Here is an 18902-nt window from a genome sequence, read left to right on the forward strand (position 1 = left end):
GTAAATTAAACCTACTGGGAGAAGTGTCAGTGCGCCTGCTTAAAGTTTGATCTGGATGCACGGCTCTGTGACAGGGGCACACCAATGCTCACAGCCTCTCAGACGGAAGAGCCGCCGCTGCTCCGGCGAGGCCTCGGCATACGGGTCAGTGTAAACCAGAGTCATTACCCTGAGGGAATCTGCTAAGTGGTATAAGTGGCATTTTCAGGCTTCACGGCGCCTCACTGCGCTGTAAGGTTGAGAATAAATGCGAGAGACAGCAGGGGACAGATTATAGCATTGCAAAAAGAACCTGAAGATGTACTTTTCATTTCTGGTTAGGCGTCGTCCGCGACCGAAGCATCCACCGTCCACAGCTAACGAACCAATTGGGCTCTTTGGATAGGCAATGTAAATAGAGGGTATTACACGTGTGCATAAAGCCAACCTCTGCCGGCATGAGGACAATGAAAGCTTTCAGAGAGAATACAGTACAATACAATGACGAAGGCGAGTAAACAGATGGTGTCGGTAGCTTTTAAAAGGACTCGGAACACGCGTACACTAAAGGCAGACAGGACAGACAGACAGTTTGTGGTGGTTATATGCAGCACTGGTGAAAACGACAAACGTTGAGATAAACCCGAAACAAAAACAAAAAAAAAGTCAGAAAGCTTTTTAAGTCTAAAAAAAGTGAGCATTGTGCATAGTTCATAGTTCATTAATAATCCCTCTTCAGGTACCTATTTGCTGTGATAACATGGAAGGAAGTGCAATAATGTACAATTCTGTATAGTTAAGTGCACATAGATCACTGTTGCACTGAACGGCATTGACACTTTCTCCCAATAGAAATATCACAACAAGTTTTCTTTATATTTTCTCAATTACTCTATTTTTAAGTTTTACTTTTGTTACAACAAACCCAGGCAGGATCCTTCTCGCTCAGTCCCAGGGTTGAGTCCACAACTTTTGTTCCCATGAATCTTAATAATAGGTAATTTGGCCTGATCTTTCCATTTCCTTTTTTCATGTTTGTCTTATTCTAATTCTATGTCTCCTGGTTTTTTTCCTTCCCCTTCTTCTTCTTTTTTTTTTCTGAACTCATACTTCACCGACCCAGACTACTGTGTTCCCTCTCTTGATGTCTGACACCTCGCAGTGCGGCGTTCTCTGTTTGCCGTTCAGAACAAAGAGGGACTCAACTGACGGCGTCAGCAGGTACTGTCCAAACAATCCGCTGGAGACCACCACTCTGTTGGGGCCTCCCCAGGGCCAGGCTTGTGGGGCCAGGGGCTCCTTGAGGCTCTGGAGAACCTCCGTGCGGCCCGAGGACAGATCCGCAAACAGCAGGTCCGTGCCTGAGGCCGAGGTGGCCACGACCACGTGCTGGTTAGACTGCGTGAAGGAAGGCTGGAAAACCAGATCAGAGACAGCCACGGGCTGGTCTATCTGCCGGTTCAGACCCAGCTCTCCCTGGAACGACACTGTCTGTACGATCAGCCTTGAGCTGAGCGGGTCAGCTGTCACAACGTAGCGTCCGTCCGGAGACACAAACGCCTGACCTGTGACGTTCAGGTTCGGACCGACCACCGTGTCGGTCACGCTGTCGATGAGGAGCTGGGCCGGGGTCGGCAGCAGGCCTTTGCTTTGGCACTGGACAAAGTAGAAGCCGCTCAGGTGCGTGTAGGCCATGCTGACGGGTATGCAGCTGTAGTTCTTCAGGCTGATGGTCTTGACGCGGTGGAAGGTCTCCAGATCAATCTTGTGAATGGCCGGTTCGTTTTTGAGGAAGACAAAGGCGAACCTAGATCGACAAAGTTCAGCAGGAAGGTTAATAGCCTTTCCAGATCTTTTGGGCAGTGATTAATACACAATGAGATTCTCATTAGAATTTTGCCGTGTTTTCTGCTTTACTTGAGAAGGACACCTGAGAGTAAGGTCAGAGGTGGCTGAACGTGTGCCGCGTACCTCACGTGAGTAATGATGAGGTTGGTCGGGGGGATGAAGAAGTCGTTCACCCTCTGGAACGTTGTGCGGATGGCGTGATGTACCTCACCCACACTAGCCTGAGGGATCACCTAGATACAGGGGGACAACATGAAAAAGGTTAGTTTGGCACCAATTCTGTCATTTCAACCCCAAAAAGTAAGTAAAAGATGACTTAAACCTTATTATTTACAACATTCTGATGTTCATCATACGTGTACTTTATAAAATCCAATCCAAAGGACTGCAAATACTCAGCATCAAACACTGACATCAAGTGTCACAGACATCCAGTAGCTTCATATTGTTTCATTTTGCTCCCAAACAGCAACACTTTCCTTCTCTTTCTAAAATATGAGAACAACATGTGAGATTGACAGAGGTTTCGAAACGACTTAGATACAATGAAGGATTTAGGAGATCCTGCTTCATTCCGATGTCTTGTAGCTGGATGAGAAATTATGAAAGGAAAAAAAAATACTCAAGGCTTCTGCAGAGTGAATGTTGGTGAAGGCAAAAGCTACTCAGTCAGAACCAAATCCCCCTCAGGTATTAGGTCAGCCAGCGAGGCAGCGGCAGAGAAAAACTCAATTGGGCCTCATTGCTGAGTGTGTGGATATGAAATCCAAGGATGAGCGATAACAAAGGGAAGCCGGTGGCATTAAGTTGAGAGCACCTACAGGCCTGCGGACCACAGCAGCTGCCTAATAATACATGAGTGATCGTACACTGAACCTCATTAACTCCCGTCATTATTCCGCGAATGTTGTAATGACTTTTAGTTAACGAGGATTCTTTTCATGTCTCGCGAGCGGAGAGAAACAGTCTGATGTGTTTGGTTAAAAATGGATGAGATCTTCAAGGGGGCGGAGAAAAGGAAAACGAGCGCTTCTGAGGAATATTGCAGCAGTTAAACAGCAAAAAGTAACAACTCGGCAACTTAAACTGCTATTTTTATTGCTTTGCATTTATTAGGAGTGAGTCAGGAATGCAGAGTTTGGCCCCCCACCGGGTGGCGGTTCAGCTTTACTGGTGTAGGTGTAGACATCAAGATAGATTTTACACTTCGCTGTCTCTCGCAAAATAGAAGACATCCTCTGTGTTTCCCAGCGACACGACTGGAGCTGTTTAAACGTACGACGCTTTCACTCAGGAAGCAGAGCAGCCCAACGGTGCCGATGTCGATGTGTTTGCTCTTAATAAATGCGGTCCCATAAAGCACCCCGCTCGCCCTTGGCTGTGACCCGATCACGCAGGCATGCATGATGAAGCGCGTGTCGCGGGCGAGGCGGTGCATCAGGAGAGGATGCACTCCACCCTGCACTTTGCAAACATGCTGAATCAGTGCCAGGTGTGTGACATGAGAGATGGGGGCTATCATTGTGGCAGCGTGCGCTCCGAGAACAAACATCAGTGTGGAAGAGGCTTTACAGAGGAGTGGAGGCGGGCCACGTTCCATCAGCTCCAGTCACACACACTGTTGATGTTTATCTACCGCAAGATGTACGAGGGTGTTACCTCAACAAGCTCTGGCTGCTCAACCTGACGGATGAGGCTTCATTTTAATCTCACAAAGTATCAGCAGGGCATTTTTAGAAAGCTTAAAGGTCAAACGATTGGCTGTCGGCAGGAATGGGCTATGGTGCATTGCTTAGCTACACATTAATAGAGTAGTGATGGAATTCTGAGGCCAATGAAGTCAAATCAACCATTAACTCTTTTTCCTTTCCTTCTGAGTTTCTTTCTTTTGCACGCTAAATGTCAAACCAAACAACTAAGACCTGAAACCCTAAAAACTAAGAAAAATAAAAATATATTTTGCAAAACATAAACATATTAAGGAAGAAAGACATTATAATTTAAAGAGTAAGTGAATGCAGCTTGCTGCTGTTTTTACAGAAAGATCACATCAAATTGAAACATCTTCAGACTTGTTTTATAATATCTTTGAGGTTTCCGGGAGCTGGCTTCAAATACTTTCTGAGCACAAACTACAAGCAGCTTAAGCATGTTGAATGGCAGAAGGCTTGTTTGATCCACACAGCCTGAAGACATCTGGAAGGTTTTTAAGGCCGGGAAACCAGTGCAAAGATGTGAGAACTGGACTGATGTGGACACATTTGTAAAAATACACTAAAATACACTTAAGTCTAGTAGAGACGGCTTTACAGTGGTCTTTTAACTTCTCTTAGCCACACAAACTGATGACTATTTGATCTTTAATCTTTCTCTACAAAAACACTTTCACATTTATTTAGCAGCACCTGCTTTATTACAAGTTTTTATTGTGTCAAAATTTTGCTGACAGTTTAGCTACTGCAGCGAATAATTGGTTCTATTATTAGGGTAAATAAGGCAGATAAGAAATATCGGAATATTTGAAGAAAGATGTTGCAGTGAAGGTGTGAACCTGTTTGTAGATACATTTTAGCATTCAGACAAAAAAAGCAATAATTTGGCAGATTATGAGGGAAAAAAACACAACCAAACTGCCAGAAACAAATCCAAACCACAACTTTCAAAATTGCCATTCTTAGAAAGGTACCGTTTATGATTCTAATTTAGAAGATAGAGACGATCCAGTCCAGCCTGGACTGAATGGCCTCCCGCAGTGACAAATTGCAGTTGTGATAATTTAATTTGGAATAGTAATCAGTCTAAAATATACGTTTGGCAAAGAGAGGGATAAACGAGGAGTAAACAGATGGTAAATACTGTGTTCGCAGAGAAAAACAAAGCGCCTGAGTTAAATATCTTCTTGGCACGTAGACGCAGGCTGGACTGACAGGCTGAAAGGCCACATCTCTCTCTGCCCAGCGGAGATTCCTCCATTTGTCTTCTCTAATGAATTGACAATCACACTCCCTCCAATGTTTACACAGAGTTATTGAGCCATCCGCAAACTTGGTGCTCTCACACACACACACACACACACACACACACACACACACACACACACACACACACACACACACACACACACACGATTGCTGAGATTACCATGCCCAAACACAGACACACACTCATACACATGTATGATCCTCCGAAGCGAAGCGGTGCCTCCGGTAGTGACAGGCGGCCGCCGAACAGGTCAATTACTTTCAGTCCAAATGATAATGACATTATCAGACCATTTATTTGTGGTGTGATCCATGCGGCCTCCAATCCATTATGCGGTTTTCCTGCAATTGCATTTTTGATTGATTCATGCCCTGTTCGCTAATTATTCATTACTTCTGAACGACTGCAGGAACGGAGAGAAATGAATTAAACTGGGGATAAAAAAAAAAAAAAAAAAAATCTAAAATGTTTTGCCGTTCACACCGCAGCCAGAGAAAAGAGGGAAATGTTATGCAAAGCTGCTCTCAGCACTCATCTCAAATTGCATGAGGAGAAAATTGTTTTTGTGATGGAAATCATCTTTGGAGAGAATTTTCTGCTTTATTTAAGATGAAGATGCGGATAAAAGTTTTGAACAGCTTCAGTATAATGTGAGACAAGCACAGAGACACAAATCCCCTGAAGAACAGACACAAAACTGTACGAATACTGTTAAAAATCCTCACAGGTGGTTTTCTGTCCTCCCATATTATTGCCAAATTCTAGTGGCACCTTTAGATCCAAATCAACCTACAACTGCAGCAATGATATTTTGAAATGATATAGATATCTATGTGTAATTGTATACGTAAGTGCTTTAAAAGGACACAGTGCAGCGTTGTTAAGAAGTGTTATTTATAGAAACGTTTGGCTGCAGCACCATTAACAGCTACACAAGCACGGATTAACCATTAAAAATTTATATGAAACCACTCGAGTTCAAAACCAATAACGAAAAAAAATCATTTATGCAATCAAATGATTTTCTGAATATAAAATTAATCATTTCATGGGAACGATCCTCAGAAGAAGAATGAATTTGGGGATGAATTGTCCCTATGCGGTCTTTTTAACGAATCGACACAGTTCAGCCCCGAACCTTGAAGACCGAACACAACACCTCGCATGATTATAATGGCGACAGAGCGGCACAATAAACATGTTTTTGTCTATTACAGAAATTACAATGGGATCCCCGGGCGGCTTTATTTTTCCAGCAGCCACCACTGCCGAGGCAGAGAGGCGCGCGTACGAGCGCTGGCCCTTTAAAAACAGCATCGCGCGTCTCCCACAGGTGCCGTTTCTGCTCCCTTTCCTCTCTCCTCCACCTCCTCGACCCTTCCCTGCGTCCTCCTCTCTCCTCCCTCGTCTCACCCAATCCCCCGAGGGGGATTAAATACAACCACACCTGTGATCATTCCTCATCTGTGAAGCCTCCGACGCCAGTGGTCCGAAGGGACGCCAGGCACAAGCCGACAGCAGCTGTGAATTGCTGTTTTCGCCGGGCTGGTAAATGCTCTAAAGCATACATAGATTAGATGTTGTCACGTAAATACTTATCACGTAAACAAGGATGTAGGTACACAACCCAGCTCGATTAGTTATGAGGCACAATTCTCCTCGCTTGGAGAACTTTCAGTGGCTCATATGGATTGTTCTCTCCCAGGAAGCGAATCGCTCATCAGAGTTCGCAAACACACATGGACACGTACGCAAATACACACACACACACACACACACACACACACACACACACACACACTGGAGAATGAGGTGCAGTAAATAAACAATAACAAAGGGGAGAATGTTATTCCTTTGTAATGTTTTGTGGTTGGATTCATGGAGAATTATCACCAATTTGAGTCAAAAATGAGTTTGCAAGGAATTCATTAAATTGGAAAGAAAATAAGTTTTATTTTAACTTCAAATATGGCAATTTCGACAAAACACAATCTGAGTGAAAACAGAGGAATCGCAATCTATTACGAACCAAGCTTTCAACAGCTCCAAAGGTAATTGTGTGGCTTAAGTAAAATTGGAAAAAAAACACAAACAAAATAAATACAGAAAAAGAAACAATAAACAAGATCCACTTACCTGAAGTGTTGGGTGTGTTTTCTCCATATCGCCCCATGTTAGCACCCACACCTGGTCATGGGATTTATCATACAACATCTTCACAGGGTAGGGATCCGTTGCGACGGCCTACAGGACATAGAAACACGGGAAGAGACGTCATTCTCAAGAAATGTTTCTGAGACTGAAAGCTCCCAACAAGTCAAATAAAGATGGAACTTATAATAGTTTTTCTTCATGTCACGTTGATAGAAGTTGAGTTTCTAACAACAACAGAGGGAAGAAAAACATAACAAATATAATAACCCAGTTTTAAAGTGTATATGGTAATTCCATTAGATTGTCTCATGAAGTAAATGTGTAAATGTGTAAACAAAGCTGAGAACTTGAAGGTTAAATTAAAAAAGAAACTTTGCAAATGATTTTCGAAGTATGTCAGATCTATTCAACATCTATCTGAGAACACTTAGAATAAACTTGTCTTATAATGCCAGGAAAGACTTTTTTTTTTTGCAGTTAAACTGACATTAAGAATGCTCAGGATCACTCTAATGACATTTTCTCATCTGTTGTGTGATTTTCCTAAAAAGCACATTTTTTCTGTGTGGTTTTTAGCGCAAGCCTCATCTCTTTGAACATAAATGTCAAAATCAAATAAATGTAGCCCTCCTCCACCAGCACAGCACTTTTTTGTTTCACCTTTTGGGTGTTTTTTTTTTTTTTTTTTTTTTTTTTTAGTCGACTGTAGACTCCTGTTTCTGTTTTGCTTGTATTTATTTTGGTCTCTTTATTGCAGTTCAGGGGCAGACAGCTGCAGCCCATGTCCCCTGTGCTACGCTGGTTTGGGACTTCATCCTCTTTTCTTCAGCACTGTCTGGACTCCCATGCATCCTGTTCTCTCCTTTGGTTATTTGTAAGCAGTTTACCTTTTGCTCTGTTAAACTTTGTTTTCTACCCCGATGGCTTATCCGCGTCTTGTGAGTTCTGAACTACTTTGAAACATGGCAAAGTAGAAACCTTAACAGACAAACTGCTTTCAGAGGATCGTGAGGGTGAACTGAACTGCGTATCGTCTACATGCACATCGTGCGTGGATATGTGTTAAAGCCCACCTAGCATTGAAAACTGCTTCAGAACTGGTTTTTACATTGCACTGTGCAAAAAAAGTGCAGAAACTCAGGTGTAGAATGTACTGAGAGGGTGTTTTCAGCGACACCAGTGGAAAAGGTTTTAGTGCAGGTCCTTGACATACATCAGGCTGAAGAATAGAGAGAATACACAATAAGTTTGAGAGTGAAGGGAAATGAAAGAACAGAAAGACAAGGAAAATAACAGAGAGGGAAAGAGAGAGGCGCGGTGGAGGTGGGGGATACACTCAACCTCAGATCTGCGGCAATGTCAACAACGAGGAATAACACAATCCATTACCCTGCTTCTGGCTGGGTGGACGGGGAGCCGCTGACACCTTCACCAGTGGAGCGAGACCACCAGCTCTGTGTTCAGTAATGGGAGGTCCGGCCCTCTGCTCTAACTGGTCAGCCAAGTGTCAACTCAGCATGTGCCTATGTATAGCATGAGGACATGGTGGACTGCGAGAGGTGTGTGTGTGTGTGTGTGTGTGTGTGTGTGTGTGTAGGCATGTGCTGAGTTTCCTGCGTGATGGGAGTGGGGTAAAGCTGAGGTCAAACCTGGGTGCAGCTACCAGGGAGGTAATGGACCTTTAACAGTTGAGTACATTACAAATGTGAAGTATAAGGTGAAGATAAGGAGCGATTTGTAGATATGGAGAGTGGTTTTAGACGGTGTGTTGAGGAAAAAAAAATCCTATTTTTTGTTTTGCTGTTAATTGTTAAAATAGTTTTTTGGAGTGGTATTAGTTATGTATAGTCAATGAACCTATATTGTTTGTTGAATTGAAACTATTTGGGTAATTCAATCTAAATTTTGCATAATATTTAACATTTTTTGTAGTGGCATTGTACACTATATATATGTAAAAAAAAATAACAGGACACCTGAGCATCATATCAACAGAGACTGTATTGACATTGTAGTCAAATACACACTTTTATATTGAGCTAACAGCTTTGACTTGGAAGGCTTTCAAACATTTGTGAGCATCTCTGTGGGAATCTGAGTCCATTCGTTCTGTTGAGCATCGAATGTCATTTCTGTTTTTCAATAGAAAAAGCTGATTTAGAATAGAAAAGCGTCATCCCCAAACAGATTCTCAGCATACAGTCGTATTATTTTCATAGTATGTGCTTGATGATATCCCGTGGATATAAATGTTATTTCCTATAGGATTTCAGTTTAAACATGGAGTTTTGGAAAAGATGCCGACACTGACACTGATAGCTCTAAAGTGGTTCAAATGTAAGTGGACATTTTCCCCAAATGGCCTTTGCTGCTGAAAAACATTTGTCCTTGACTGAGAAGCACGCATTTATGCGGTTGTTATCTTGCATGACTTTCTCGGAGTTTAGCATTTCTGTGTGCGTCTCTAAATCCAGACAGCGCCTTGTCTGCTACCGCCTTAGTCTGTGATTTCCCCTCTCTGGTACCTCCTGCAGGTGCCTCTAATCTGTGGTTCCAGGCTCCATCAGCCTGCGCGATGGTGACTGTTTGTTGTTTACCGTTTGTTCTTTTCCGTGCTGTTCGTCTCTCCCTCGGCTACCCCGCTAACCCCGACTCCTCCAGGCAGATGTAAGCCCACCACTGAGTCTAGTTCTGCTGGAGGTTTTTTCCTGTTATGACAGGTTTTGCTCTCAGTTACTCATGCTTCAATCCTCAGTGTCCTTTCATTTCACTGCATTTCATGGTAAAGTCTCTCTGCTACAAAAGGCTTCCGTATTTATTATATCAACAATCAATAAGTTTCAGGATGATGTCTTGAGGCAAAGAAGAAGGAATTGAACTATTCTAACTGTTGAAACTGGGAATTCAAGTAAAGAGAGTTCATATTGTTGAATGCAGAATATTTAGTGCTACAACACAAACTCAAAAAAGTTATTGTTTACTTCCCTGCACTCAGTTTATGTGGTTTAGCATTCCGATTTTATTCGTTTTTGGACTCTATCCCACTTCACATTTGTCAAAATTTGCAGTACACCTTGGATCGAGCCAATAGAGACATTTTTTCTTTCTTTCATCATCTTTCAATAATTACTGGGAAGATTGCTTTGTTAGAAAAGAAACACTGTTTCTAAGTTCTTCATTTTCATATTGACAGCATCAATATTCACTAATTTCTGATACTGTGGCTAAACCTTCTGCTGCTGTTTCTCTTTACAATTAAAATATTCAAGCTTGAAGTTGCTATTTTCATGCAATTCATCTTTCTGTTAATAAACCGCTCTCGCTGCCGTTTGGCACAGTCTTTGCCTTGGGATCGTGGAGGAAAAGAAGAAAAGCAAAATAACTGAAGATGGGTTAACCTCCTGCACCCGGAGGCCAGAGAGCGGCTTGGAGAATGACAGAGAGCGAGTCTGAGAAGAGGGATCGGTCACTACGAGCAGGAAAACTAGTTTATTTTCTGTGCTGAAGGGAGTATTAGAAGAAAAGCTTATAGACCAAAGGTTAGGGAGTGAACTGGATTTGTTTTTACCATATATACCGTATATACACTTTAAAAAAATCCCTTTTAAAAATCTATACATTCATTTGTTTCTTTGAAACTGAAGATGATGTCTGACTTTGGAGGTTATTTTCACATCTTGGCACTGAAGCTCGATCTGCTTTCATTCTCCCGTCTCAGACTTTCCCTCATCTCACTTCTCTTCTCCCGGCCTTCTCTTATCCTGCACCTCCATATAAATGATGCTGACCCTGGGAAGGACCCCTGGGGGATTTAGTCTCTAAACAGCCGTTACAGGCATGATAAATGGCAAAGCAAGCAGCACCCACCTGGGCACCATATTGTTTCAAGCGCTTGAGGTGTATTTGATTTATTTCACCTTGCATGTGGCTTCTTACACTAGTGGCAGTTCAGCAGCATGGCAGATTTCGAAGCTGGAGGCACCTCATAGTGAGATGAAGCATGACGTGTCTCCAACGTTATCGGCTGGATGCATGCACGCAATCTGAATAGTTCCACTTCTAAGCAGAAAGTTTTCACTGCCGAGAAGAGGCTAAACCCTGGTTTTACTCTGAAAGATGTTGAGCTAATAGTTATTTAGTATATTTTTAATGATAAATCAGTGATGGTTCTGTTTGATAGTCTGAGACTGAATCATTGCTCCACATCAACAACAATAACTCCAAGACAACTTTGGATACAAGACTCAGTGGTTTAATGATTTGTTTTGGTGTCTGTAGGTGTCATGAGAAGTGTCTTTACAAAAAATGTATTTATTTTCTTAAGAATATGGCTCCGTAGTTACTTGTTTTGTAACGAAAAGTTACATATTTGTTAATAGTTTGTAACAGATATCATCTGGTTGGAAACACGTCTGTCCAAATCAATGATAAATGTTCAAACTCAATGACAAAAGGAGCCCAAAGTAAACAACTGGCAGCACAGAGGGCAAAACTGAACATCCACAGGAACATCATCATATTGATCACAATAAAAAGGGGGGTTATTCTTCTGTCAGAGTGAGATCGATTTCTAGTTTTATGATACAGTACTGAAATAAAAATGGGAGAAGAGACCAGACTTTGCTATAGTTCTTCTTGAATGTGTTGTTTACCATCAGGGTTGTCAACAATCCGGCCACATCCCCGGCCGAGAGCAGCAGCGCTCAGTGTGGGCTCTGTGTTTATTCCTCATGCTAACATTGCTACCTGTAGCTTTCGCCAGACTTTCATGAGGTTGTAGTAACAGGCAGAGTTAGGTTCTAAATTGGGAGACAGTTTGTCTTTAATATGGTTTGAAAGAAAGCTGGAGAGAAATCCATGATCATCAACGAGTGTGGGGAGCAAAGTGAGTGCTGAACTCCTCAGCTTGCGGCAACGGCTTACAACTTACAGATAAATAATTACTTTGTGGGACTTTTGTTTTGTGCCGTTCCGTGGCGGGACTGCATGATAACCTTCACCACCCACCTGCACCACCTTCTGCGCTTGAATATCGACGACCAGCAGTCGGCTCTGCAGGGGCTGGCTCACGTAGATGTACTTATCTCTGATGTTGACTGCTGAGGACCACACGCAGTGCTGGGGAGACACCCCCTCACCTTTCGGGCACATCTCCTCCTGAGAAGAACCCAGAGAGAACAAAGGGGGTTGACAGGAGGAGGAGAAGAGGAACAGACAGAGGAAAAGGTTGATGGGATTCACTGATGTGATCGAGCTCTAACTTTATTTCTTCAGTTATCTACAGGAGAGTTCCTCAAAGGCATCAATTCCAGTTTCAGAAAAGTCCCTTTCTCCTCCTTCTACTTGCTGATGGAGTCGCAGTGTTTTCAAACCTTTATACCTGGAGCTGTTTTAGAAAAGTTGCAATTTAATAGATTCAGAGCATCTTGAAAATGGATGCCTGAAATGCATGAAAGTTTTACATTTTCTCTTAAAAACGTGTAAATTGAGCCTGATAAAGAAAAGCAACACTGTATCTTGGTTTTCTAACAAATTACAGTCTTCTGTAAAGTCATGCCTCTGATGAACTCTTTCTACTATTTGCATCCTGCTAAATCACCTCAGTATTACCCCTCATCATTAAAAATCTAAATCAATATATTCATTAGGGCCCAGGAGTTTTATGCAATACAACCAAAAGGCAAAAGCTAAAAACCCCACTTAACTACAGTCTTCTACTTTAAAGCATGTATCTTGAATTGGAAAAGTCCTTTCTAAACTAACTGTTCCAATCACAGTAACTGTGGGTCCTCCACTGGTACATTTCTTCTCCCATGCGTTTGACTGCATGTGAAGTAAAGCTACACTAAAATGATGATGTTCTGCCTTTGAGGCAGAGGAAAGGTCAAAAAACATTCACAAGAGGTAAATCTGTTGTGAGAAACTCTCCCAGAAAACAAAGCTTCTCGCTTTGCGCAAAACTTGATTTTGAAGAGTGGACGCAGAGAAGTTTGCTGCACTCGGGCTACGGAGTTGTTGATCTCAGCGATCAAAGTTTTAAAAGCACACTTTGCCAAAAATGAATCATGTATTGACAGAGCTGTACCACCACTGGCTCAACATGCCGCCTCCACAGTCTGCAACCCAACCGTCTTTGCTGACCAGACACTTATTCTACATGCACGCACACATGCATGCACGCACACACGCACACAATGTCTTCCTGTCCACCTTGCCAACGTGAAGAAACTGCTGTTTATAGCAGGAACCCGCTAACACATGGCCTATTGAGTTTGTATTGATCTCTAATACAATTACAGGCTCCTGTAAAACCCAAATCCCCTAAAGAACAAGCAACTTTTACCATCTAAAGCCCTCTGCTCTGAGAGAGGGATGTTCTCTAGTGGATTAAAAACCTCAGGGTCCCTGGTATAGACTCTATACACTTCATTGTTGGGAGCTGTTGACTAATGGACACAAGTAATCCCATTACATTTAGTGAGGTGAGAAGTCACACTGTGACAACAGGAAGCTAAAGTGGAGGAAGAATAGCTGGGATTTTCATGCCAGTTTTCTTTCACATGGTGCTGAAATGATCAACTGTGAAAGCATACGTGCACATAATTATACCACAATTTCAACATTTTCATTCTGAAATCTGTTTTGTGGAATTGAGGAAAAATCTGACACAGAACTACGTCGACGTACATTTCTAGAGGTATGGCAGCATAAGATCTGCATCGGTTGTTCTGACCTGGCTCGTAGTTTGATTCCACAACACTATATTTCAAATATATTGTATATCAGGTCTCAGACAGGACAGTAGATCAAAATATTTATTGAATCATCTCTGAGGTTACATGGTGAAAAAGCATTTCTAGCATGACCATGACAACAATAGATTGACCTCAGATGTCGGCACTTCAGGGTATTTTTGTGCACAGACTTCACTTCTGACTTTCCTGCTTCAGCTGTTGTGAGCCCTCACATATTTTAGGGCACAGACAATATTGTGTGCATGATTAATGACTCCCATCATTTTTTGATTTTATTGTCGTCTGTTAGTGCTGTTGCCATTGTCACTCACCAACTTTATTATCAAGCATCAAACGGTGCTCGTATAAGGACTTAATGCTTAACCCTGTCCAATGGAGTGACTTCAGATTTAAGACGTTCATTTCAATAAATGTTCTTAATTTTATTGCACACGGATACATTTGAGACACTGATATTTTAAAAAACGACACAAATAATAATAAATGAGTATACGTGCGCAAAGACAGTGGAGCACTGCACAGAAATATAGGCGTGTTAATACAATTTCTGCTAATTAGGCAAAAAAGTACTCAAAACTTTGGAAATGTCTTGATTTCTGGGACATTCTGCTGTTGTTTTTTTCTGACCTGCAAAATTTTTATCTAATAAATAAGTTCAGCTCCTCTGCTATATGCACTTACATACGTCGCGATGATCCTCTCTGTCCGCTTCATGTGTCTGTGTATTTCACACTCGCTGGGCTGAAGAACCGTGATGCCCTCGTCAGAGAACACGTAGAACATGTTCCCCACGCTCAGCCCTGGAAGACCGGCAGACAGACAAATATTGACAAAGAGCCGCTTGCTAGAAAGCAGCAAACACAAATTAAAAACAGCGGAAAATACCACTCCTATCTTAGCTGACATTTGTGATGGGCATTTCAATTTTCCTGCCGGAGGACACACAGCGAGACGATCATGTTAGTGGGGATGGGGTGTGTGTTTTGACAATGCCTACAAAGGGCCCTGTCAGCAACGTGTCTACGCCCCACCGCAGCAGGAGGCGTCAAATTAAAGACATGGTGTGTATGAGGAAACATGTCACGTCTGGTCTGCTCGCTGTAAACAGCTGCTGGTGAGTTAGCATGGATCATAGCCTAATGGTTGAATGAGCAACAAGCGATTACTGATGTCAGGATCGCAAGCATGGACACACACACACACACACACACACACACATACATAAACATTAACAAACTGTGGTGGGGATCGATTTGCCAGGCCGCTCCGTCATTATTTGCACACTATCCCAATGTCAGATAATGTCAGGAAGTATGCACTGCTCAAGCATCTGACACATACAGTGTGGATCAGGCAGTAGGCACACATACACACACACACACACACGATTCACTGTTAATGATGCACAAATATTTACAAGTGCCAATAACCTCTCCTGAATAATCCAAATGCTCACACCACTCTGGCTAATGTGGTTTATTTGTTGGGGTGGACTTGTATGTAAAACAGATTAGGTCTGTATCGTGCTGTAAACCGCAGTGTTATTTTTTTCCCCTAATGCGGCAGTAAAATTGCACTTGTGGTAATGCTGATGTGGTAACAACATATACAGCAAAAAACAAAAAAAACAACAACAACAACAAAAAAAAAAAAACCAGGATGAATGCGTATATCACTGAAAACCACAGGGCTGTTTCTCTTGTAGCCACCACACTGAGTACGCGGTAGCATTCACAAAACATTAAATTTCTACTGGTGTGAAACCGCACCCCCCCACCCCAGGTGATTGTAAGGAGGGAAAAAAAAAAGATTAGAAAAAGGATGAAGCGCCTTGGGCATGCAAGGGAGGAAAGAACGACTTGTAGGAAAGTTTTTCGCTGGAGAGAAACAACTTTGTGATTCTTCTGGACAGCCGTGCAAACATCTTGGGAAGTGTTGTGAATGTCATGCCATCAGCCCCCCGCAGAGCTGCAAAACACGCTCGCCACATATTCCTATTCACAAAAACACGAGCAGAACTGTAATGCATTACCTTCTTCTCTCCACAGAATGTTTGCAACTGCAGAATCAGGCATTGAGCAATGGAGAAGAGCAGAGAGAGGAGGGGGAGAAAAGAGGGAAAACATTAATTCATCCTCAGAAAAAAAACACTGATCTTCCCTGAGGAACATTTCTCTCCAGCCACGTCAAGACAAAACATATTTGACAGCAGCAAAATGTTCCTCAGTGCTGTCGACAGGTCCATATTTCCCCCTAAATCAAGAGATCACTCTTGTCTGGAAGGCATCGATTATTCTGTTTAATTTCTGCAGGGCGCGATGAGCGCTTTCCAAGTGGCGATCGTTAACTCGTCAAAATGATGCAACCCAAAGCAAGACTTAATATTAAAGAAACATAAATGATATGATTTGATTGCTTCAAACTTTGTTTTTCAATAGAATCACTGCAGAAAATCTTTTCTCTTGCCTTCAGTCAGAGTGGAGAATGAAGCCGATCAGTGCTCATTAAGGAAACAGATCGAAATCCAACTCTGTGAAATCCTGTCAAATTGTGCGTGCGTGCGCGCGCGTGTGTGTGTGTGTGTGTGTGTGTGTGTGTGTGTGTGTGTGTGTGTGTGTGTGTGTGTGTGTGTGTGCGTGTTTCAAAAGAAAAAAAAAATCCCCACACAATTATTAATATGTTCAGATGCTCTTTAAATATCATTTGGAAACTGAGGTATAGTTTGATGATTAATAGCTGGACAAGTCTTTCTAAACACCTGTGGTTATTGTTTTGTGCTGGAGTAGCTCTCATTGAGATCATATTTCCCTCCTTACTGCTGAATTGACAGTTTTAGTTTATTCTTTCATACATATTCCTACTTTGTGATCAGAATTCCCAAATTTTTCATCTTACCCTAGATACAACACAAACAGTGGCTTTTTTTCAGGTGTTTTTATCTCATATATCATTGTCAGAGTACAGGGGTGTCATCTCAGGGGTGTCTTGATAGTTGTTGGAGAAATTTAGGAGAAAAGGTAGAAAGAATCTGTTTATCTTGGAGGATAGAGGAGAGAGGCCGGATTCTTATTTATGAAAGGGGTGAAAACAGACTGAATATAGGCAGGTTCCAGATAAAGAGCAGATGAAGTGAGGCCTGAGGATGTCGGCAGACCGGAGTGGCCTTCAGACCGACCCTCTCCTGTCACTGTCTGAGCTGAGTGATCTGTCATCTCTATGATTCCATTTTCTCACATGATTTCTGCAGCCTTCAGCGTCCTTTCATGAGCTGACCCACATCGTATGGTTAACGCTGTTTTCCTAAGCTTTATCTTTGGAAGTTATTGCTGCTGTATTTCCTGCTGGTCAGTTTCAGGTCTCAGTGTCATGTTATGTCGACTTTACCAAGTAGACCAACGAGAACGATCAGTCACTTTTATTGGAAAATTGCTATTTAAGAATAACTTCAAAGCTTTTAAGGGGGTGGAGTGGAAAGTATGTGGACCTGCTTTGCATTTTATCCCTGCAGGAGATCTTCTAGATAAAGGCTTATGTCTTAGGTTTTGGATCACTCCCACTATCCTTCCTGTTTTAGGTGAGCCGATTCTCCCACTCACCTAAATCTAATGAATACGTCTGCAAGGAAGCCTGAGAGCAAGCTTCTGGTCACAGTCTAATGTTTTGGAATAGAATACAGGTAATGATGTCTTAATGAGGTTAGAGAAACAGTAGTAGTCATCCGCTGCGGATAAAACCTACACTGGAACTTAATGGACTGACGAGGAATTTCAGCCCACATGTTTCTTTTTACCTCTCCCCTCTGTAAACCAGCTCCTTTTATGTTTGGTGAAAATTTATAAAGGTCATGCCATAAGCTGCAATGATTCACAGCATGTCGGGCCAGAACCTAAGTCCAAGTAACTCTCCACAAGACACCATAATAAACTTCAGTGAAGCGTAGATCAATGAAACAGTGTAAAGCCACTTTATGTTCTTTGAACGGTCCCACAAATTTGGCATCTTAACCCATTTGGAATTAAATTTACAACACGATAAAGAGCAAAAGTGAAGTGCTGCCAATATGTTAGGAAGCGGCTGCATGTGCGTGAGCAGCTGGAGACCTCTCACCCACAGGTGTGAGCATACGGAGCGTCGTTTCTGGAGGCTGTTAGTTCAACCATTACGCGTTGAGGAAAATGGAATAAAACTTTATCTCTTGTGAAGAGCACGCTGCGCTGCTGGGTCAACATCACGAGGCACATGGCCGAGGCCGTCAAGTTGTGAGGTGACCCCAGATGTGTGTGTTTTCTCTTGTGATAACACAGTTTAATAAAATGAGCAGCTGTTGTGTCACCTGAGTTGCCGGCGTCTTATATTTCTTGGCTTTATGCAGAACAGAGCTGATGCTATGAAGTAAAATGTGAGCATTACTTTTATAGTAGATTGGTTAAATTCATGAGTCGGCAGGAGAAATACAATTATTTAGTGGAAATGTGCTTGCATACACATCTGGTTCTCATTTGTAAAAGGTTCCTATCTTTTAATCAGTTTCAGTTTGATAGCACAGGAGTCTTTTCGGTCTTTAAACAGACACTTTCCTTTCCTTTATTTTTTTGAAACGATACAGTCAGTGCAGCTGATTGCAGCACATTCAGTTTCATGATTTCATATTTCAGTTAATTTTATTGGATTTTAACAGCAGTCTATATTATACCTGACCAAAATCTGTGTTGCTATGCTTTCATCTTTCTTACTTCCATTTATACCAACATAGAAAATCATGTCAAATCTTTTTCCAGAAAGAGAATAACTATTTTTGTGCAATCACTACAAGATAGGTCATCCAAACATGTTTGTTTTCCCATCTTCCTACTGTAAAAAGGGATAAATTGTAAGACTTACGGGTCTTCTTGGCTGAATCCTCTACAAACAGAGAGGAGATGTCCTCGTCCACGCCCACCTCGTTCTTGGCGATGCAGGTGTAGGCCCCGGTGTCCTCGTACCGGACGCTGCCAATGAAGAGCTCACTACCGTTTGCTGCAAGAAGAGAAAAGCAATAGATAAAGAATCGGATGTTAGGGTTTGTAACAGAATAATTACAGAAACAACGATTCAACATGTAACGATGTGAACAGCTTTCTTCCATCATTTTTACAAGTGAAAGTCAGAATATGACTTATAATCAATTTTTAAAGTGAAAAAGTT

The 18902-nt window shown here is 42.1% G+C and overlaps 1 protein-coding gene across 1 annotated transcript in view; it reads right to left on the reverse strand.

The window, feature by feature from the left end:
• Positions 1-1061: 1061 nt before the first annotated feature.
• fstl4 (follistatin-like 4) overlaps positions 1062-18902 on the reverse strand; it is a 189705-nt gene continuing 171864 nt past the window's right edge. Inside the window, exons 10-16 of the mRNA XM_030100616.1 lie at positions 18600-18734; positions 15751-15777; positions 14400-14518; positions 11971-12120; positions 6946-7053; positions 1951-2060; positions 1062-1786 (exon numbers count right to left, since the gene is read on the reverse strand). Coding sequence (XP_029956476.1) covers positions 1084-1786; positions 1951-2060; positions 6946-7053; positions 11971-12120; positions 14400-14518; positions 15751-15777; positions 18600-18734 — 1352 coding nt within the window. The 3' untranslated portion in view covers positions 1062-1083. The remainder of the gene's footprint in view (positions 1787-1950; positions 2061-6945; positions 7054-11970; positions 12121-14399; positions 14519-15750; positions 15778-18599; positions 18735-18902) is intronic.

The sequence above is a fragment of the Salarias fasciatus genome, chromosome 10 (genome assembly GCF_902148845.1).
Source record: "Salarias fasciatus chromosome 10, fSalaFa1.1, whole genome shotgun sequence".
In the NCBI taxonomy this organism is placed as follows: domain Eukaryota; kingdom Metazoa; phylum Chordata; class Actinopteri; order Blenniiformes; family Blenniidae; genus Salarias; species Salarias fasciatus.